The sequence below is a fragment of the Gekko japonicus genome, unplaced genomic scaffold, assembly GCF_001447785.1.
Source record: "Gekko japonicus isolate JY-2015 unplaced genomic scaffold, Gekko_japonicus_V1.1 scaffold131, whole genome shotgun sequence".
Classification (NCBI taxonomy): Eukaryota; Metazoa; Chordata; class Lepidosauria; order Squamata; family Gekkonidae; genus Gekko; species Gekko japonicus.
In genome coordinates this window covers 110,138-132,655 of record NW_015167061.1, presented here as the reverse complement: position 1 = coordinate 132,655, position 22,518 = coordinate 110,138, and the positions used below count along the sequence as shown (strand labels likewise).

The 22,518-nt window shown below is 50.9% G+C and overlaps 2 protein-coding genes across 2 annotated transcripts in view; one reads left to right on the top strand and one right to left on the bottom strand.

Moving 5' to 3' along the window:
• LOC107111569 (natriuretic peptides A-like) lies at positions 1–19,872 on the top strand. The gene is made up of 3 exons (XM_015412548.1): positions 1–114; positions 4,574–4,859; positions 19,601–19,872. Exons 1-3 carry the CDS (start codon positions 1–3, stop codon positions 19,870–19,872), a joined length of 672 nt encoding a protein of 223 aa, XP_015268034.1.
• Positions 19,251–22,518, bottom strand: part of CLCN6 (chloride channel, voltage-sensitive 6) — a 31,332-nt gene continuing 28,064 nt past the window's right edge. The window contains exons 22-23 of the mRNA XM_015412546.1: positions 20,883–21,024; positions 19,251–20,035 (exon numbers count right to left, since the gene is read on the bottom strand). Coding sequence (XP_015268032.1) covers positions 19,955–20,035; positions 20,883–21,024 — 223 coding nt within the window. The 3' untranslated portion in view covers positions 19,251–19,954. The remainder of the gene's footprint in view (positions 20,036–20,882; positions 21,025–22,518) is intronic.

The window sequence follows — 22,518 nt, the reverse complement described above, 5'->3', positions numbered from 1 at the left end:
ATGACCGGGACCTCGCTTCTCAGCTGCTGCCTGCTGCTTCTCTTTGGCTTCCAGCGCTCCACGGCCCACCCCGTCGACAGCCTCAGTCCCGCCAAAGAACTAGCCAGCATGGAGGTAAGGGGCTGGGGGTCGGTAAAGGCAGGCTCAACAGCGGGCAGGCTCAGTGGTAGTTCACTGCCCTGACACAGCGGCCATGGATTTTTAAAAGACTGGTCTTTCCGTAAGCCATTAGCCAGGATCGCTAAGTGGAACCTCCATGTCCAGAGGCAGCCTATCTTTGAATTGCCGTTGCTGTGGCAAACGCAGCAGGGAAGAGCTGCTTTCCTTGTGGGTTCCATAAAAGAATCCAGCTGACCACTGCTGGAAAGAGGGTGCTACACCAGCTGGCCCTAGGGTCCGGTCCAATGCTCCCGGTAAGCTGTGGAGTCTTGTGAGCAAGAATCCTACTTTGTGAGCTACTGGCATTAAAGTTCTGAGAGAGCAATTTGGCTGCTGCATACATTAGTTTGCTTTGGAGCCCTCCTTCCTGAGTTAAGACAAAAAATGTATGAGCTGGAGGCTAAAAAAACGTGAGCTAGCTCACACTAACTCAGCTTAGAGGGAACACTGGTCCGGTGCTGGGTTTTCATTCTTAAGTTACAGTTGGTTTAAGCTATCTTATTTCACTTTATTAGCTAATCAGTCCCCTGCCAAAGAATATGACAGGCCTTCGTTTAGGCGATTTTTAAAACAATGGATTAGATAGAATTCATGGAGCCTCCATGAAAAAAGGCAGTGAAGAAGAAGAGATTGGATTTATACCCCGCCCTTCACTACCCAAAGGAGTCTCAGAGTGGCTTACAAACTCCTTTTCCCTTCCCCTCCCCACAACAGACACCCTGGGAGGTAGGCAGGGCTGAGTGACAGAAACTGCTCTTTTTCAAGAATGGCTCTGATAGAACTATGGCTTGCCCAAGGTCATCCAGCCAGGTGCAAGTGGAGGAGTGGGGAATCAAACCCGGTGCTCCCAGATTAGAGTCCGCGCACTTAACCACTACACCAAACTGGCTCTCACATGCCAGTGTAACTTAGAAAGTCAGATACTCGGACCGGGAGAGGGGCAGTGGTCGAGCAATGCCTAGAGACAGGGTGATGGCCCAGACAGGGCTCTGAGCCCCAGTAGTAGAGCCTGCGTCTATTTTAAAAGCACGGTTCTTATCTTTGAGAGAAACAGACAAAGAGACAAATGTGCTGAAGAAGAGGAAGCTGGAGAGAGCCTTTTCTGAACTGTGGAATAACCTTGGTCTTAAAGAAGGGGGCGGGGGGGACACACAGATCTGGAAAGTGCATTGGCACCACCGACTTGCCGAGGGCACCCATGATCGGCGCCACGCGGCAAAGCAAAGGAGTTGCGCTTAGGCAACGTGATGTGGAGGAATGGCTTACAGCTGCACCTCCAGTCCAGGTTGACTTCCAGCAGCTGCATTCTCCCCGGACCTTCTTTACCTTTTACGGTAGCCGTGAATAAAGCAAACGTTCCTTGGCAGGCAGCAGTGGCCACAGGCCGGAAGAGGCAACGGCTACTGGCCCAGCCTGCGGCCAGCCTCTGCTTGCTCGGCGTGTCCGAGCTCTACCAGGGCAGCCAAACATGGCCGGTCCTGTTAGGAGGGTGACTTGCCCGTCACTGGCAGGGAGAAAGCGGCCATGGGGGAAACGTCCCCATCATCCTGGTCACAGCAAAGGCTGGGATGAGCCTGTGAAGACACGGACCTCTGGGGGTCAGGCCCATCCAGCTCAGTTGGGCCTACTCTGGCTGACGGAGACCCGGGGGGTCCAGCACAGACTGTCTCTCCCAACCTCTTTTCATGGGAGACCCCAGGGACTGAGTCCGGACCTCCCGCAGGCAAGGCAGGGGGACTCTGCTGCTGAGTCATAGCCCCTCTGCAAGGTGAACAGGTGCCCTGTTAGAGGGGACTGGAACCTTCAAGCAGGACTCTTGCTCTGAAAAATCCCTACCAAACCATCAATGAGGAGTTGACAAGACTGCCAAAAATAACCCCCCAAATCCAGTAAAGATTCAATCAAAGCCAGCAACTAAAAAGGTGGGAAGAAGCCGTTAGCCCAGCAACTGTCATCGCTAAAAGAGGTTTTTTTAAAAAAAAGCAAGGGGGAGAGAACCCCACAAGGAATAAAATAGAAGGGTGTTTGAAATGCACAAGGGCAGGAATGGTCACCAGAAGTGACCAGATGAGGTGTCAGAGGAATTTGGCCCCGTAAATTAAAACTTGTAGCAAAAAAGCTATTGCCGTATGGCCATGGACCCAGCCCCGTTTTGGTGCTAACTTGGGGCATCAAGGAGAGAAAGAGAAGAAGAGAAGAGATTGGATTTATACCCCCGCCCTTCGCTACCCAAGGGAGTCTCAGAGCGGCTTACAAACTCCTTCCCCTTCCCCTCCCCACACTAGACACCCTGTGAGGCAGGTGGGGCTGAGAGAGCTCTGACAGAAACTGCTCTTTTTTCCAAGAACGGCTGTGCCAGAAATAAGGCTTGCCCAAGGTCATCCAGCGGGTGCAAAATGTATGCAGAAGGAAAGTGCCAGGGCAGATTTTGGAGCTGAGGTTGAGAGGGTGTGCGTGTCCCACTGGGCAGTCTCCTCTCCTCTTGCTACAGAAATGCTGTCAACATGCACGGGACTGGCCAGGAAAGAAGGTCTCTGCCCCGCTTTGAGGAAGCTGCAACCTAAAATTTTACTTCAGGGAAGCAACAAAGGGGAGGGAGAAAGGAGGGGGGAAATGCTGACAAATCATATTTAGCCCCGCCCTCTTGCCTTTGGATTTTATTTCCCCCTTGCTGTTTTTATGAGAAGGGTAATTCATTCTGCTGGTTTTACTGGTGTGTATTGAAGCCCAGGCTGGCCCAATCTGGTCAGATCTTGGAAGCTCAGCAGGGTCAGCCCTGCGTAGTACTTGGATGGAAATCCACCAAGGAAGCCCAGGGCTGCTACGCAGGGGCAGGCAACAGCAGAACCGCCTCTGAACACCTCTTGCCTTGAAAACCCCATGGGGTTGCCATAAGTCTGCCATAACCATCTGAGGCCCTGGCCCCAACACCACCAATATTAATAACATCATAACATCCAGGGGTCATTTCCTGCAGGAGCGCACAGGAGTGGCTCTCCGGCAGTAAAGAGCCCAGGGGGCGAATAATAATAGACACCCCCCCGGCCCCTGGTCCAAAACAGTCCAGTGGCACCTTTAAGACCAAGTTTTATTCAGGTACAAGCTCTCCCTCCTCTGTGAGGACAGATCTGCATGTTCCCCTGACCCCCGCATAGCTAGCAATCCAAAACAGTCCACTGGAGCCTGAGTGGTGGGTGTTGCCTTCTGACACACTTCCGGTGATATCAGGGGCAGTGCTCCCTCCAAGCTGTGGAGTCTTGTGAGCAAAAATTCTCCTTTGTGAGCTACTGGCATTAAAATTGCGAGCAAGCAATTTGGCTCCTGCATAAATTAGTTTGCTTTGGAGCCCTCCTCCCTGAGTGGAGACAAAAAACTGTGAGCTGGAGGCCAAAAGACTGTGAGCTAGCTCACATGAACTCAGCTTAGAGGGAACACTGGTCAGGGGGTGTGGCATATGCAAATAAGTTATGCGAATGAGTTATGCTAATGAGCTCCTGCACCTCTTTTTCTACGAAACGACCCCTGATAAAATCATTACTATCACTGAATAGCCTGTGCCTCGCTGATAACAACCCAGACCGTGCACTAACTGTGGACTCCCGCCGTGGTACATGTAATTGCTAGCACTTTATGTATTATTCTAAACTTAATTTGTTTTATTTATTTATTTTTATTTTATTGACTTTTATCCTGCCCTTCCGGCCTAGGCTGGAGAGGCTAGATTTATTGTAACCTTACCTGAGAAATGGTTTTACCTGCAATAATGATGTGAGCCGCCCGGAGCCTGCTGTAGCAGGGGGGGCGGGGTAAAAGCTAAAATAAATAAATAAAAATAAATAAGTCGGCTGTGACTCGACAGCAAAAAAAACCCAAGACGATTGATTGCAGTTTTAATTGTTACTGGCCACCGCCTTGGGAGTTCTGATGCCCATAGTTGCGGCACGTAAACATTTTAAATGCAAAATAAAAATAAAAACCAGACATACTTCATTCCAGCAGGAGTGGGAACATAGTATGGTATAGAAATCCATCAAGCGTGGCTTCCCCCCTATCATTGTGTCTGCACACCAGGGGAAAATGCACCCTCTGGGATTTGTAAAAGCTCAGTGAAAAACATTAAAGTAACAGACCCCTTGGGCAACGCTCCCTCCAAGCCGTGGAGTCTTGTGAGCAAAAATTCCACTTTGTAAGCTCCTGGCATTAAAGTTGTGAGCCAGCGATTTGCCTGCTGCATAAATTAGTTTGCTCTGGAGCCCACCTTCCTGAGCTGAGACAAAAATGTGTGAGCTGGAGGCTAAAAATCTGTGAGCTAGCTCACACCAACTCAGAGGAGCACTGCCCTTGGGGGAAGAGCAGGGCTTGGAAGGAATCCATGGGGCAACAGGACTTACAGACTAAAATCTTTCCCATCTAGGCGCTTCTGGAGAGGCTGGAGGAAAAAGTGGCCTTGATGGAGGATCTGCAGACGGAGGCGGACTTCGAGGAGCCCCAAGGCCAGCGGGAGGGCCAGGCGGAGGCCTCGGAGGACAGCATCGACCTCCAGCTGGAAGCCCGGGCCGAGCCTGCCCCCCTCCCCTCCTACAGGAGCTCCTGGCTCAAGCACCTGAGGGGGCTGCAGGCCCCAAAGAGCCTGAGGGAGTCCGGCTGCTTCGGAAGGAGGCTGGACAGGATCGGGTCCATGAGCGGAATGGGATGTAAAGGTAAACCGACCCCTCTGGTGTCACCAGACAGAAGCACCTCACAGACCTTGGGTAGCTGAGCCAGATTTATTGCTCTGAATTAAAAGGGGGGGGGACGACAACACATGCTTCGTGCGTGCAGGGATGACCCGTTCTCAGTGGAAAGCCCGTGAGAGAGTAGAAGAAGAAGAAGAGATTGGATTTATACCCCGCCCTTCACTACCCAAAGGTGTCTCAGAGCGGCTTACAGACTCCTTTCCCTCCCCCCTCCCCACAACAGACACCCTGTGAGGGAGGTGGGGCTGAAAGAGCTCTTGACAGAAACGGCTCTTTTTCAAGAACAGCTCTTATCAGAACTACGGCTTGCCCGAGGTCATCCAGCAGGTGCATGTGGAGGAGTGGGGAATCAAACCCAGTTTTCCTAGATTAGAGTCTGCGCACTTAACCACGACACCAAACTGGAGTAGCCGGGATCGGAGTCCTGTTAGCACCTTAGAGGCCAGCAAGGTTTCCTGGGCCATCAGGTCTGAGAAAGGGAGTGTTGGAAGCGTATACACAAAAGAATCTTGCTGGGCTCCAGAGTGCCATTGGGTCTGGACCTAGCTGCTGCTCTGTATAAACGACCCCTTCTGTTTCTGCACCGCTCCGTTCTGGTTGTCCCGAAACACCACCTAAGCTGCTGGGGAGGGGAGGACACACAGGAGAGCCCAACGTATCTCTCTCCATGGCGGTGGAAAGGGGTCACCAAGTCACAGCCAACGTATGGTGACCCCGTAGAGTTGTCAAGGCAGGGTCAAGAGACGAGCAGAGGCGGGTTTTGCCCTTGCCTGCCCCTGCGTAGCAACCCTGGGCTTCCTTGGTGGTCTCCTATCCAAGTACTGACCAGGGCTGACCCTGCTGAGCTTCCGAGATCTGATGAAATGGCACTAGCCTGGGTGATCCAGTCAGGGCCATCTCTCTCCCTGTCTTACATAACTTTATAAACCTCTCGCACATCCCGCCTTAGTCCTGTCCCCCCCCCCCACTTTAAAAACTCCCCTGAAACAAAGGCTGGGAAGGTGCAACTGAAACGTATTCACGGCCTTTCCCCCCTTTTCTCGCCCCTACCGCATGGTACGTTGGCGACTGCAAGCTCCTCGGGGCGGAGGCCTTTCCCTCCATGCCCTCTGAACAGCACCAGGTACCTTGCTGGCCCAGTCCAAAGAGCAGCGAGGAAAGAAATCAGGGTGCCTGATTGCTCACAGGTGGTCATAGAACACTGCAAACCACTAGTTGTACGGAATTGCCGTTTCTTCAGAAAATGGTTCCATCTTAAAGTGCATGTATTTAGATTGCCAAGCAAGGGCCCTATTGGGTTTTGGTATTCTTAATCTTAAAGTTAATTAGCAGAGTAAGCAGAGTATTAAAGAGTCAGAGTCCATGGTGTGTTTAAAATATAAAAAGTTTACTACAACCTAACATGGGTAAGGGTATACGGGATGAAAAAATAACAAAGAGCTATATTTTCTACATCCTCACAGCTAGATAGCTGACTTAGGTCTAATGGAGTCGGAACGAGACTGTAGCTTCTTCTTGTTCAGGACAAAGAGTTATAAAATGCTAAATACTAGCCACTCAAGCCTCCAATCACAACAACAGACTAGATCTGAAGTTGCCGGGCTTTCTAGCTCTCTAAACACATTGGTCACAAACAAACATGTGATTTAGTAAACAGTATTAACCCAGTAAATACTGAAATAGAAGTGTTCTAACTTGTAACATCCAACAGGCCCCTTTCTACTGGGGCCTGTAAAAGCTCCATAAAGTGCTAACTACAGCCTGGCCAGGAGACAGAGTCTCAGTCTCTCTCTCTCTCAACCTTTTTCACTGACTTTGGTTTCTTTCACTGTCTGCCTGCAGGAACCAGAAGGAACTGAACCTGGCCCCGGGCTCCCTCTTCCGAAAACAGGGATTCCACATTCTACAACGTGCAGATTTCTGAAGATGCTCCTATCAACGTTTGCTTGCTAAGCCTCCGGAATGTTCGGCCTATTTATTTATTTATTCTTAATTTATTTGACCTCTTTCATTTGGCTGGGTGTTTTGTTGTTTCCCCCCTTTTCTAAGAACCGTTGTTACTGTTAGCACTATGCTTGAAATAAAAACACATTTGCTCTTTTCCTCATGTTGGGTTCATTCTCCCTCCCCCACACGTATACAATTCCCTTCCGTTGGCTTAAAAGAAATAGAGGACAGGTCTATCAGTTTCTACTAGCCACGGTGACTAAAGGGAACCTCCACATTCAGAGGCAGTCAATCTCTGAGTACTGGTGCCAGGCAGCTATATAAGGGGAAGGCTACAAACAATACTATTAACAGGCACTGAGTTTATATACTCTCTCAGTGTTTATTTTCGCTTCACTTACAACTACAGAGGTCGAGCACAATTCAGTGCTATTTAGGAAACACCTGGAGATTTTGGGGTGTGTGTGCGGATCCTGGGGAGGGCAGGGTTTGGGGAGGGAAAAGACCTCAGCGGGATATAACACTGTGGAGTCCACACTCTAAAGCAGCCATTTCCTCCAGTGGATATAATCTCTGTAGTCTGGGGGATCGGGTATAATTCTGAGAGAACTGCCGGCTTAGCCTGGCCATCCTATCTGGCCTCTACTCACGTGCATGGATATAAAACAAACCTTACAGACACCTCAGATTCACAGAGCCCACTTTCATCTCAAAAGAGCACAGTAGCACCTTGAAGACTTACAAAATCTGTGGAAAGGAATCTGTCCTTTCAAGGATTACACTTCTGCCCCACTGAGCCCACACAGACAATACAGCTTTGTGGAGATCTAGTGGAGGCCTTTTCCCGCACCATAAATTGTCTGAGTCTTCAAGGTGCTAATAGATTCTTGCTCTTTTCTGCTTCAAAAAGCATCTGCTGCCCTGGTATCCGACCCTACAAGAGAAAGGCTCTGCTGCCCACATCGCCTCTCTCTGACTGCTTCCTCTCAAAACTGGAAAACACCGTTTCTTCATGCCTACACACACACTCCTGCCTCCTCGTCTGAAGGGGTCATTTCCTCAGAGCTCTGAGAGCATTACGCAATCCGGAGCCCAACCCCTGAGAATTCGCTCCCGCTGAGGGAACATCCATATCCGCTCCCTTTTGCCCAAGGCCCTGACTCCTGTCAGCTGTCACTTCAGGCCAAAGCACAGCAAGAGACCCAGTTTTGTGCCCATCACACACAACAAACCAAACCAGTCACGTTTTTGAGACAGCCAGAGGGGAAAGGCTCTAGACGCGGGAAATCAGGGCATCAAGAATTGCATCCGGCAAGCTCATCCATCCCATTCTTGCTCAACTTTTTAGGGACTTGAAATTTAAAAAAAAAAACCAAAAAAGGACCCCAAAGAGACAATATCAGCCCCCATAACGGGAAGACAATAAGATGACTTGGGAGGGGCAAGACCAGGAGAAATATCCAAAGCTTGGACTTCTGGTCTTGACTGTTAAAGGAACAGAGACCCCCCCACCTACTATACTCAAGGCCTCCCCCACCCCCGCAAGTGACTGGGAGGGACTCAAAGTTTGGAAAACAGACCTGGTGCCAGGTCCAGTCATCTGTGGCCGGGTCCATCCACGACCCATTCAGCTCACTTACCACCAGGGCACCCTGCTCAGAGAACGAAGACAACAACCCCTTGTCCAGTGCACAATCTTCACAGCTTTCCTCTTCAAAGAAAGATGAGATGCAAAATCCTTGGGAAAAGGGGGTGCTGGCCATTGCCAGGGGGGGGGGGACACCGTGTGAGCCTCCTGAACAGCAGGGATGAACAACAGCACAGCACAAACAGGGTCACGGCCAACCTGCAGGGTCACCACTTAGCCAGAGTTAATGAGCATTATCGATAGAGTCACCTATTAGCACATGTCTCTCCCTTCCAGCTTGGCCTTCCAATTGGCAGACAGGAAGCACAGAGCAGAGACTCGTGCAGAGATGCAGTTTCTCTGGGCCGAACACAAACATTACAAGCACAGACTGGCCCATGCTTCTTCCGTGTACAGATACGATCTGCCATTTTTGATCTGGAAGCTGTTTTCTTGTTCCTGGAACTACGAAGGATGTTTCACCCTTGCCTGTGAATCCACCCCTACTGTATGTTATCCATACAACAGAGGTGTCAATAGCCCAACAGTTTGTCTACATGCCATTTGAACTGCAAATAAAAGCAAAGAAGAGGAGATTGGGTTTAGACCCTGCCCTTCACTGCCCAAAGGAGTCTCAAAAAAAAACAATCAACTTCCAAGCCCCCTGTGCCTGATCAAGGACCTTTGCTAGCAACCTGCCCCGCTAAAAGAGACACTCCGCTTCCTTGACGAACAAATAATGGATCGGCATGCTGCTCTCAGTGAAGCTTGATGTCGAACTAGTTGGAAAAGAGAGTTCCGTTTCCTTCACTGCACAGTGAGAACCCCTCCTCCATGCTGGAGTTCCTGGCCTGCAAGAGCTTTCAGCACCAAGGACAGAGCCAGGACCACCTGTGAAGCATGAAAGCTAATTCAGGCTCCGTTTCACTCTCTGCCGGGAGTCTAAGAATCAGCGAAAGAGGTTCTTGGCCACTCTCTCACTCTCTCACTCCCATTTTCTGCTCTGGGAGAGACCAGGTGGGAGGAGATGAACAAGAGGATGCCCAAGTCCCCCCCACCAAGGATTTGCGTAGAACTGAGGCATCTGAGAAATCAATACTATGTAAGGATAAGGACATAAGAGAAGCCAATGCTTCTCCCCCCCCAAGCACCAAGAAGACAGAGCATCCCTTGCCCCAGCCTGAGAGTTTCTATCTGAGAGTTTCTATCTAGCTATCTACCTATCTACCTATCTACATAAGAGAAGCCAAATGTTGGATCAGGCCAATGGCCCACCCAGTCCAACACTCTGTCACACAGTGGCCAAAAATACCAGGTGCCATCAGGAGGCCCAGCAGTGGGGCCAAGACACTAGAAGCCCTCCCACTGTTGCCCCCTCTCAGCACCAAGAATACACAGCATCACTTGCCCTAGCCTGAGAGTTTCTTTCTTTCTTTCTTTCTTTCTTTCTTTCTTTCTTTCTTTCTTTCTTTCTTTCTTTCTTTCTTTCTTTCTTTCTTTCTTTCTTTCTTTCTTCTATAAGAACATAAGAACATAAGAGAAGCCAATGTTGTATCAGGCCAATGGCCCATCCAGTCCAACACTCTGTGTCACACAGAGGTCAGAAATACCAGGGGTCATCAGGAGATCCAGCAGTAGGGCCAGGACACTAGGAGCCCTCCCACTGTTGCCCCCTCCCCCAAGCACCAAGAGTACAAATTAGTATTCGGACAGCGCTGGCTCTTCAGCTTGGAAAGGGAGACGGGCACCGCCCCCTAGAGGTCGGATTCGACTGGCTTTCGAGCAAGGGAAACCTTTAAAGCTATTGAGCCCCCCTGGCCTGGATAACCCAGGCTAGCTCGATCTCATCAGATCTCAGAAACTAAGCAGGGTCAGCCCTAGTCAGTACTGGAAGGGAGACCACCAAGGAAGTCCAGGGTTGCTATGCAGAGGCAGTAGAAAAGAGCAAGAGTCCAGGAGCACCTGAAAGACTAACAAAATTTGTGGAAGGGGATGAGCTTTCGTGAGTCACGGCTCTCTGCTTCACGAAAGCTCCTTTCCTGCCACAAATGTTGCTAGTCTTTCAGATGCTGCTGGACTCTTACTCTTTTCCAGGGCTTTTTTTGTAGAAAAAGCCCAGCAGGAACTCGTTAGCATAATAGGCCACACCCAACAGCAGGAACTCATTAGCATAATAGGCCACACCCAAGAGCAGAAACTCATTAGCATATTAGGCCACACCCCTGATATCACATCATATTAACACATTAGGCCACACCCCCTATGTTGCCAGAAGTGTGGTCATCCAGCCACACCCACCTTTTGCTTCTTATTTTGTTTACCTTGTTGTCGAAACGGTTCCAGGGCTTTTTTTGTAGCGGGAACCCTTTGCATGTTAGGCCACACACCCCTAATGTAGCCAATCCTAATGAGTTTCTGCTGTTGGGTGTGGCCTGTTATGTTAATGAGTTCCTGCTGGGTGTGGCCAACTTGGGAGCCAGCCGGAACTCCGTTCCTGTGCGTTCCTGCCCAAAAAAAGCCCTGCTCTTTTCTTCTGCTACAGACAGACTAACATGGCTACCCATCTTGTGCTATGCAGAGGCAACCAATGGCAAACCACCCTGTTCACCGCTTGCCTTGAAAACCCTACAGGTTTATTATTAGTTGCCTGTGACTTGATGTGGGAGGGGGGGGAAGCTGTTGAAGACCAGGCATGATGGATTGAGGAGACAGGGAAAGAAATATTGTTATATTTCTTTCCGCCTCCCTATTGCAGACCGGAAGGTCGGTAGTTCGGCAGTTCGAGACCCAAGTGTGCCTCATGACGGAGTGAGCGCCCATCTCTGGCCCCAGCTCCTGCCAACCTAGCAGTTTGAAAGCAAGAGATTGCAAGTAGATAAATAGGTACCCCTTTGGTGGGGAGGTAACAGCATTCCATGTACCTTGGCATCTAGTCATGCCGGCCACATGACCATGGAAATGTCTTCGGACAGTGCTGGCTCTTCGGCTTGGAAATGGAGGTGAGCACCACTCCCTAGGGTCAGATTCGACTGGCTTTCAAGCAAGGGAAACCTTTACCTTTACTTACTGCAAAGTGACTCCTGTATTCAGGAATACATACAGGCTAACCCTGCCTCGTAACTACATAACCAGTTCAGCATCAGGAGAAACCCAGCTCATTAAAAACAAAATGACAGCAACAAAACCCTCCTTTTCAAAATCACAGGTATGGAGCCTGCTGTGAAATCTGAATCTTCGGTTGCTACTGGCTCTGCATAGCCCTCCCCCCACCCCAATTCCTCCTTGGTAGCCAAACAGAGTATTTTGTCCAGAAACAAATTTGGACTTTTAAAATCACAACATCTGAGAATACAACACCTCCTGTCCCCCCGAGCCCCACTCCTATGCCTTTTTATTTATTTATTTATTTATTTATAATTTTAATTTATAGCCCGCCCGCCCCACGACGCGGCCTCAGGGTGGCTCACAAATAGGCATACACCTTGAATGAGATGGGCATGCAGAACTTGTGGGCACTCCATGAAATTGCTGAGCAGTCGGGTTAAAATGGATAAAAGAAAGTCCTTCTTCACCCAAAAAGGAATTAACACATGGAATTCACTGCCACAGGAGGTGGCGGCGGCTAGAAGCATGGGCAGCTTCAAGAGGGAACTAGATAAACATCTGGAGCAGAGGTCCATCAGTGGCTATTGGCCACAAGGTATAGATGGGAACTCTCGGTCCGGGGCAAGTGATGCTCTGTACTCTTGGTGCTTGGGGGGGGGGGACAACAGTGGGAGGGCTTCTAGTATCTTGACCCCACTGCTGGACCTCCTGATGGCACCTGGTATTTTTGGCCACTGTGTGACAGAGTGTTGGACTAGATGGGCCACTGGCCTGATCCAACATTGGCTTCTCTTATGTTCTTACGCTCCTATGTTCAGGGGTCATTTCCTGCAGGAGCACACAGGAGCAGAGCTCCTCTGGCAACAAGCCCCGCCCCCTGCTCCCAGCAGCCCTCAGTCAGAGCAAGAAGCAGCCAGGTAAGTTGCAGAGGCCCCCCCCACCTGGGTCCAAAACAGTCCAGTGGCACCTTTAAGACCGAGTTTTATTCAGGTACAAGCTCTCCCTCCTCTGCGAGGACAGATCTGCACGTTCTCCCCCCCCCAGTAGCTAGCAATCCAAAACAGTCCAGTGGCACCTAAGCGGTGGGTGTTGCCTTCTGACACACTTCTGGTGACATCAGGGGGTGTGGCATATGCAAATAAGTTATGCTAATGAGCCCCTGCGCCTCTTTTTCTATGAAATGACCCCTGCTTTTGTTCAAGTGTAGTAGCCATGATAGCTGGAAAGAGCTCCCATGTCCAGAAGCGGCACGCCTCTAAGTGCTACATGGTGGGGACAAAAAAGGGCAGGGCTTCTGAGAAACAGCTACCTGGCCACAGAGTTGACACAGCAGAGCTCTTCATCTGTTGGAAGACTTGCAAATCCACATAACACAAAATTTCGGCTCAGGCTAGGAGAACCTAATCCAAAATGCAGGCTATTTGCGGGGAAGGGGAAACCACCAGCAGTCACGAAGACACAGAATAATTTATTTTTAAGACAGGTCACGGTTATACAACTCAGGTAACTGATGCACAGAAGAAATCATTACTTACGTGGGATTTAAAAACAAACAAAGTTGACGCGTATCAGCTGATGTGGATCACAGAATTACCTTCTTTAACCTGTTGCAGTGGGGGGGGGGGGAATCTAAAAACGAGTGCGTTCCAAACAAAAACAAGATTGAACAGGGAAAAAGGAGGGAGAGGCGGCTGTCCTTGGAACAGCTTGTGGATGGGGGAAGGTGGGGGCAGAGAGCGCGTTGGGGGTTTTGTCTCGGCCAAACCTGTTCACACCGCATGAGAGACTGGAGGATACGATCAAGCAAGCCCTCCCCCCCTCATGCCCCTCACCACTGAGATGGGCACTGAGTGCATTGTTGCACATGGGCGTGCATCCTCTTGAGGAAGAGAAGAAATCCAGAGGAACTCTGGTAGGGTCTGAAGCCAGACAGGGTACCTGTTGGCAGAAATGGGGAACTGGATGGCAAGAAAGGAGGAGGAGGAGAAGAAGAAGGAGAAGGAGGAGGAAAAGGAGAAGAAGAGGAGGAGGAGAAAGAGAAGGAGGAGGAGGAGGAGAAGGAAGAGGAGGAGGAGAATGAGAATGAGAAGGAAGAGAAGGAGGAGGAGGAAAGGAGGAGGAGAAGGAGGAGACGGAGAAGGAGAAGAAGAAGGAGGAGGAGATTGAATTTATACCCCACCCTTCACTACCCAAAGGAGTCTCAGAGCAGCTTACAATCTCCTCTCCCTTCCCCTCCCCACAACAGACACACCCTGTGAGGTAGGTGAGGCTGGGAGAGCTCTGACAGAAATGGCTCTTTTTTAAGGACAGCTCTTGTCAGAACCACGGCTTGCCCAAGGTCATCCAGCAGCTGCAAGTGGAGGGGATCAAACCCGGTTCTCCCAGATTAGAGTCCGTGCACTTAACCACTGCACCAAACTGGCTCTTAGGAAGAGCCAGAGGAGGTCCCGAGCTTGTATAGAGCAGGCAAGGAAGCAATCCTCTATATGCTAATATCTTGGGGGGCGGTATAACATGCACATCAGGACTCCCTCCCCTTCCACGGGTCCTGAGAGACTGCTTTGACCTCATAAACATGTCGCTGAGGAGCAAGGAACTCTCCAACTCCCCCCCCCAAGCAAACAGTGAGCCAGTTTATAGTTCTGCGAGAAGTGGAGGCCAAGTCTTTCTGATGCTTCAGGTGGGATGCTGTTACGTGCAGCAGGCTTCTCCTGTGCACCCCACCTTCTCCTATAAAGCCCCTCCGATATGCAGCCTCTTCCACCGGGACTGTCACGGCGGCAGCTCTACCTTGACTCTGTAGGAGACAGATGAGGAGGAGGCAGCCAAGGAAAAGACACTGACATGTTTCTGCCACAGATGCGGGGCGCCGGCTGCCTCTCGACTAACAAGCCGGAGAGAGGGAAGAGTGGAAAGTGTTACTCATCTTCAGAGACAAGCAGCAACTGACACTTCGCGTTTAATAAAGGAGAACTATTTGATTGCCGGCTGGATGCCAGGAATCTTGGCGCTCAAAAGGTTCCTGAGCCGGACCGTAATTGGTTCCACATCTCACAAATCACACAAACAGGCCTTCCTGACACTCTCCATCTTGCCCCCCCCCCCCCCCCCAGGTCCCCCCCTTTTCTTTCTGGCCCCAAACGTATGATCCAAGCCGCCCGCACCCACAGTCGAATTTGCAGGCCTGCCTCTCTTGTGCCAGGAAACTGCCAGGGGAAAGGAAATCAACAGGGATACGGGCAGATATTCACACCCCTCTCCACCACTGTTCCCTCTAAGCTGAGTGTGAGCCAGCTCACAGTTTTTTAGCCTCCGGCTCACACATTCTTGTCTCAACTCAGGAAGGAGGGCTCCAGAGCAAACCTGTTTAAATTGCTCGCTCACAACTTTAATGCCAGGAGCTCACAAAGTGGATTTTTTGCTCACAAGACTCCACAGCTTAGAGGGAGCGTTGCCCCCCCCCCCACCCCGCAAGCCAACACAACAGGCTGGACAAAAGATGCAAACCAGCAATGAGCAGAAAAGCGCCACCATTTCAGACATGCTCATCTTCCAGACAAGGGGAGGGAAGAGATAGACTCTGAACGCCCAGCCAGGTTTTCAAAGGCAGCAGGTCAACAAGGAACGCGAAGCCGAAAGCTGACCTGCTCTAACCGGAAATGTCCAAGGTTGCTTCAAAGCACTAACACCTGGCTAAACTCCACCCTCCATAGTGGGGGGGCGGGAAGAGGTCAAGCAGTCATGAGTGAAAGGAGAGGGGGAGACAGAAACCTCAGCCATCGGGCAGGGAAGGAGGAAATGGGAAACCAAAGCAGGAGTTTTGCCTTCCCTTGAAAAATCCAAATTGATGTTAAATATTTTACCAGATCACTGTAATAAAATAAATCAATGTGTGATAACATATATGTTAACTTCAGCTCGAATTGTTTTTGCTAAGTATTGGAAACAAGAAAAAATACCCTCAAGAGAAGAATGGATACATAAACTGTTGGACAGCAGAGATGGACAAATCGCCATCGATTGTACAAGGAAAAGATGATGATATATTTAAAGAAAGATGGAATAGACTGTATAAACGGTTAGAAAAGAAGTAATGTAATAGACTCAAAAGAATGGTAACAACTTTATCGTAAGCGATACATCTGTGACGAATGATGTGAAACAACATAAATAAAAATTTGGGAAAAAGAAAAATCCAAATTGACGCTGGAAAGGGAGCAGAGACAGATTTGTCAGAAAAAACACTCCTGACCAGTGTTCCCTCTAAGCTGAGTTAGTGTGAGCCAGCTCACAGTTTTCTAGCCTCCGGCTCACACATTTTTGGCTCAGCTCAGGAAGGAGGGCTCCAGAGCAGCCCAAGCGCTCACTCACAACTTTAATGCCAGTACCTCACAGAGAACTTTTGCTCACAAGACTCCACAGCTTAGAGGGAGCATTGCTCCTGACCCATGCAGATGAAGAGACTCCCCTCCAGCACTCCCCTTGCCCCCATCTGCCCCCCCAAAAAACCTGTATCAAGTTTCTTTTATTGAAAGACACCAAGGGAAGCAAACACAGTCCGTGAGGTCATGCAACTGGCAACTCAGGCTGAAGAGGAATTGTGCACTCAAGTCTGACCTGTTTTTTTTGGTGGTGGGGGGGGGGAGGAATGCAGGCAGCTTGGCCTTGATTTCCCCCTCCCCCACCCCCCAATACTAATCTGGCCTTTACGAGATCCTGACAGGCTCGCTGCCCTTTGTTTTGCCCCTTTCCAATTTCCCCAGCAATTCTGCAGCACACGGCTACAGGCCCGGGGACCAGTTTCAACCAGTGTTCGCACCTGGATCCTCCTCCCTGCCCTGAGGAGCCGTGCCTCCCTCCCGCTGGAAGAGTTCAGGTCAGGTAGCCCTGGCTCCCAGCCCAGAGAAGGGTCCCGATCCAGCCGTCCACAGTTCCTCTCAAGTAGCCCAAACACCTACACCCCCTTGGGTGCGGAAACTATTCAAGCGCGCTCTTCTCATCCAAGGATCCAGACCAGCAACCAGTTGCAAGGACCAGTCGGGGACTTCACCAATTCGACCCAGGAATATGGAACTTCAAACCCAGGAGGGATCTGCCTGGAAAGAAACAGGGCAGGAGGGGCTCCGTTGCACGGAAGCAAATGCTGACAGACAGCTCTCCCCTTTACAACCGTGTCCCAGAAGGAACTCTGGGGCATGCAGTCTCACACAAAGGTTGTGGGGCATGTTACAGCACTAAGAAGGAAGGAGGAGGAGGAGGAGGAGGTGAGGAGGAGGAGAAAGAGGAGGAGAAGAAGAGGAGGAGAAGAAGAGGAGGAGGAAGAGGAGAAGAAGAGGAGGAAGAGAGAAGGAGAAGGAGAAGGAGAAGGAGAAGGAGAAGGAGAAGGAGAAGGAGAAGGAGAAGGAGAAGGAGAAAGAGAAGAAGGAGAAGAAGGAGAAGAACAAGGAGAAGGAGAAGAAGGAGGAGGAGGAGAAGAATGAGGAGGAGGAGAAGAAGAAGAGGAGGAGGAGGAGATTGGATTTATACTCTGCCCTTCACTACCCAAAGGCATCTCAGAGCGGCTTACAGACTCCTTTCCCTTCCCCTCCCCACAACAGACACCCTGTGAGGTAGGTGGGGCTGAGAGAGCTCTGACAGAAACTGCTCTTTTTCAAGGACAGCTCTTATCAGAACTACGGCTTGCCCAAGGTCATCCAGCGGCTGCGAGTGGAGAAGTGGGGAATCAAACCCGGTTCTCCCAGATTAGAGTTCGCGCACTTAACCACGACACCAAGATGAATCTCACGCCAGCCCTCTAAACATCTGAACTGAACTGGGGAAAGTAACCAAGTGCCATACATGTGGCAGCGGACTCCTGAATGAGAAATTAAGCTTTAATTCAGCCTCGTCCGTGCACATTACGGAAGAGTTCTCTGCCACATGCCCCCAGTGTGGAATGGACCACAGGGTGGGTTGATACTGGGAAGGGGGGGGGGCACAGCTCCAGGACCTTCTCCCTGAGTTGCGTTCCCTCGCCTCCTTAGTCCAGTCCTCGAAAGAACCAGCCCGAAACTGACGCTGTGCTTTATCAATCCCATCAGAAGTGTGGCTCCCCCACCCGCCCTTCCGAGCCTCGAGGCAGGCTTCCCCCGAGATGTATATGGAAGCAGAAACCCACGGAGGCGGCTGCTTGCTGGAACCACTCAAGGTCCGGCCAGGGTGGGACCTGTTTGAAGCACCAGACCGGCTGCAGCTGGCCTGGGCCCCAGAGCCAACGCGGACAGCTCTCTCTGGCTGCCCCCCACCCCCACCCCGAGGAAACCATTCCAGTCCTACCCGGGTGTCATTTGCAACTTTCACATTATTCTCTCCATCCAGGGGGCATGTCAAAGCTCGATGTTGCGCTGCTCCACAACTCCCTACGGAAACTGGCTTTGCAAGACGGCGGCTGGAGACAGCAACGGCCTGATGGCTGAGGACGGGTGGGGGGCAAGCCGGGCAGACCCAGGAGGGGAGGCCCACAGAGCCAGATGAGGGGGTGGGAGGGAAGGATAAGGGGGGGTGTCAATGGAGAGCGGCAGAGACCCCCCAAAAGAAAGTGGTTTGTGCAGGTGACCTTTCCCAGCAGCGGATCTTGGGAGAAAGCAGAGGGCGCCTTCTCCTTCTCCAGGAACTGAGAGGATGGATGTGACAGCGGACTCCTGAATGAGAAATTAAGCTTTAATTCAGCCTCGTCCGTGCACATTACGGAAGAGTTCTCTGCCACATGCCCCCAGTGTGGAATGGACCACAGGGGTGGGTTGATACCGGGAAGGGGGGGGGGGGCACAGCTCCAGGACCTTCTCCCTGGGTCACTCAGCTCGACAGTCTGATTTTCTCTGTGGATTCAGGGGACAGGGAGAGAGAGAGAAGACCTACATGGCAGAAACCGAGCAGAAGCAAGAAGAAGAGATGGGATCTATACCCCATGGCCCTTCACGACCCAAAGGAGTCTCAGAGCGGCTTACAAACTCCTCTCCCTTCCCCTCCCCACAACAGACACCCTGTGAGGGAGGTGGGGCCAAGAGAGCTCTTTCCAGGACTGCTCGTGAGAGAACAGCTCTGAGAGAACTTGTGACTGGCCCAAGGTCACCCAGCTCGCTGCATGTAGACGGGGAGAATAAAACCCGGCTCTTCCAGATTAAAGTCCGCGCTCCTAACCACTACACCAAACTGGCTCTCTATCCAAACTGGCTCTCTAAGCTCAGCTTTGAGGGGGATCTCCGGCCACTCAGTATTCAGAGTCTTGGTCATGAGAGCAGTTTCAGAGGGGAGCCATGCTGGTCTTTAGTAGAGTAACTCAGTTCAAGGACAGGAGGACCTAAGAAACCAGCAAGATTTTCAGGGTATAAACTTTCGAGATCTCCATTCTGACTTGTATCTGACCAAGAGAGCTCTGACTCTTGAGAGCTTATACCCCAAAGATCTTGTTTCTCAAGGTGCGACTGGAGTCACATGCAGAATCTGTCCAGCCACTGTGGGTGTTGAGCATCTTGCGTGTCGGACCCCGTCCAAATCTCCACAAAGCTGTGCTGATGAACTCACATCCACATCCACCCAAACTCATTTAGGACACCAAACGGCAATACTTAGTATCTCGGAGAAAAGTCGGCGGGTTCTTTCCCCAATAAGTGATTGCACGCACACAGATACGGTGGTCCAAAGACGGTTCATTTTGCTCTCCAACACATGATTTTTGCCATGTACAACTCAGAGAGGTCAGCTGCCTGGCCTGGAGACGTGCCACCAGCTAAGGTCCTGGCTTGGAAGGCTTCCCCAACGATGGAATTGTAAGTGGAATGGAAAGAAATGTATACAACACAGAGACACACAAACATACACACATGCAAGTCCCAGGAAATCCCAAATCCCCCATTAAGGGGGGGGAATGTGTGTCCCTCTCTCAACCGTCTCAAAAAAGTTAACTCTGTGCAGGAGGCAACTGGCTAAGTTAGGAATCAAGAAAAACGTGGAATGAGTTCTTAAGTCCTCAGGCCGAGGGAGCCAGGTTTGCGGCAAGGCAGCCTCTGCAGGGAAGTCCGGGAGCAAAGAGAAGGACAGGGCTCCTTCCGTCTGCGGCACGGGGACGAGCGTTCTCAGAGTATGCCCACAGAATGGGTCGGGAAAACGTTCCAGGCGTATCATTCCAAAGCTTCGTTGGAAAAGGTCGACAGCTGCCTCAAAGAACAGACAGGGAGGCCCCGAGGACTGGGCAGCGAGGGCAGGAACCTCTACATCGCCTTCGCTTTCCGGCCGGCCATCGCCAGTCCGCTTTTGTGAAGGGCACACCAAGCCGGCTCTGGGGACCAGTGGGAAAGGAAGGAGGAGGAGGTGGGGAGGGGAGGAAAGGTGCCGGAAGGAGTCAGATGCTCTGGAAGTGCTGCCGCAGCCTCGTCTGCAGGTATTCGTGGGTCAGGTTGTGCCGGGTAATGATGCCGACGATCTGGAAGGCAGTGGAGAAGAGGGCGGGTGTCAAAAGGGACGGGTTCGAACATGCGTGACGGCAAGAGAGAGCTGAGAAGGACGGCAAAGATCTGAACTCAGGTTCTCTACTCGTCGGGATGTAGGAAAGTTAGTACATGCACTGTTGGAAATCCGGAGCCCATGATCCACAGGGCTGGTCTAGGATTTGCACCCCTTCCTACTGACCCTTTCAGGGCCGCTTCAGCTGCGGTGAAACAAACCCCCTCGCAGACACTCTCTCGAAACCTTCCGTGGCTGCGGGCTACAAGGTTATGCACGATATCCTGCACACAACATCCCAATGTAGGACAAATGATGCCGAAGGAGGCCTCTCTGTTCATCGAGGTTTTTCACTGTTCCAGGACCCGATAAGCAGACTTAATTATTGACACTTAAGATCCCGACAGGAGTTTGCCAATTGAGATGTGCCAGCTCAAATGATGCCCTGATGATAGTACTTGTGGGTCAACATTAGGGATTTCTTTCTGTATAAACTGTTATGATGTCATTTGGAGTATAAGATTTATTGCCCTTCCTGGTTGGGGCAGAATACAGTTTGGTGTTACTGGGTGCCAAGGTATCCAGTCCTGTATTTTCCTGAGTATTGCAATAAACAGTTATTTATCTAACTCTCTGTACTCCACCTGTGTGTTCCTCATTCGGCCCTGGGAGCAGATTCGTGCATCACCAACAAGACATATTTAGGACTGTGAAGCAGACAAACTATATTGGTTGAAAAGCACACAACCCACTTGTACACACGGAAGAACAAGCCTTGCTGAAGAGGACTCTCAGCACGGCTTTTGCAAAGGGAAGTCCTGCCTCACCATCCTCTTTGCAAACTCCAAGGGCGTCCACAAGCACATAGATCTGGTAGACTCTGCATACCTGGCCCTTCTCAAATTGTTTGACACGGTGCCTGACCCAGGGCTTTTTAACAATGTAAGAGAATGTTTCATGGACTGGTCACTGGTTAAAAGAAGAGAAAGCAAGGGAGCGTTTTGGAGGGCTCCCCCAGGGATCTACACTGGGACCAGAGCAACTGAATTTATTCATCAATGACCTGGAACTGGGGTGGGAGGAGAGAACATTGAGGCAGTGGCATCTACAGACAACACCCAATGGTTCGGAGCAAGGAAAACGTAAAGGGCCCACGGACATCTCCAGAAACACCTGTCCAAACTGGGTGAAGGGGCAATGAATCGGCAGACAAAAAACCCAATGCGAGTACAAAGCAATGCACATCGGGACAAGACGCCCTCAATTTCATGCATTTAGTGATGGGGATCTGAGGTGCCAACAGCAGAGCGTGAGAAAGACTGATGAGCCGTGACATTCCAAGCTAAACCACCTGGAACAGAAATGTGGAAACACGGGCGATGCATTTCTAAAATGAAACAAGATTCCCTCAGTTGCTATACAGCACAGAGGTTTCCTCTCCCCGTGCAAGTTCCTTCGACCCTAACCATTTATAAAGGTCACCACTTTTGTGGGATGCCCAACAAGCAAGCAGGCGTGTGTGAAACCAGGAAGAGGGCCCAACTTCCCATGGAATTTTCACACATGCAAATAGGGAGAAGCAGGAGGACAGGATTGGTCTACTGGCTGCCGATGTCACAACCAACTTTTCCTAACTGCTGTTCCTAATCAGAGGGGACATGGGGGGTGGAGGCTAGACCAAGCTCCAGGGAAAAAAACCCTCTCCCCCCACATCCTCTATTGGTTTCCCGCCTCCACTGCTTTGGGAGGCCCAGCCTTTTGAGATTAGGCAAGTGGGACCCCCAGGACAGGGCCTTCTCGGTCCTGGCCCCAAAACTCCGGAACCCCTTCCCCCAGGGAGATCTGCCTGCCTCCTCCAGTTGCCGTCTTCCGTCTTCGTCTGGAATCCCCTCAGTGAGCCCTTCTTCCTGCCCGATGCTTTAAATGCTGTTTTTTGTGTCTTTGTGTATCCCTTGTTTTAAGACTGTGTTTTTGTGGTGGTGGTAAAGGTAAAGGTTCCCTTGCTCGAAAGCCAGTCGAGTCCGACTCTAGGGTTGCGGTGCTCATCTCCGTTTCCAAGCCGAAGAGCCAGCGCTGTCCAAAGACGTTTCCGTGGTCATGTGTTCCCTTCCCACTGAAGTGGTACCTATTTATCTACTTGCAATTTCTTGCTTTCGAACTGCTAGGTGGGCAGGAGCTGGAACTAGAGACGGGAGCTCACTCCGTCATGCGGCACACTCGGGTCTCGAACTGCTGAACTACTGACCTTCCACAGCCTGCAGTTCAGCGTCTTAACCACTTGAGCCACCGCAGCTCCTTGTGGTGGTGGTGGAGTTTAAAAATGTGATCTTATTACGTATTTGCAGTTTGTCGGGCCCCGTACAAAACCTTTAAACAAAAGACAATCCGCTTGGACAGCGTCTCTTCGCCTTGTGCCGGTGAAGCACTTGGAGAGGAGTTGGCTGACGGGCGGGCAGGCGAACA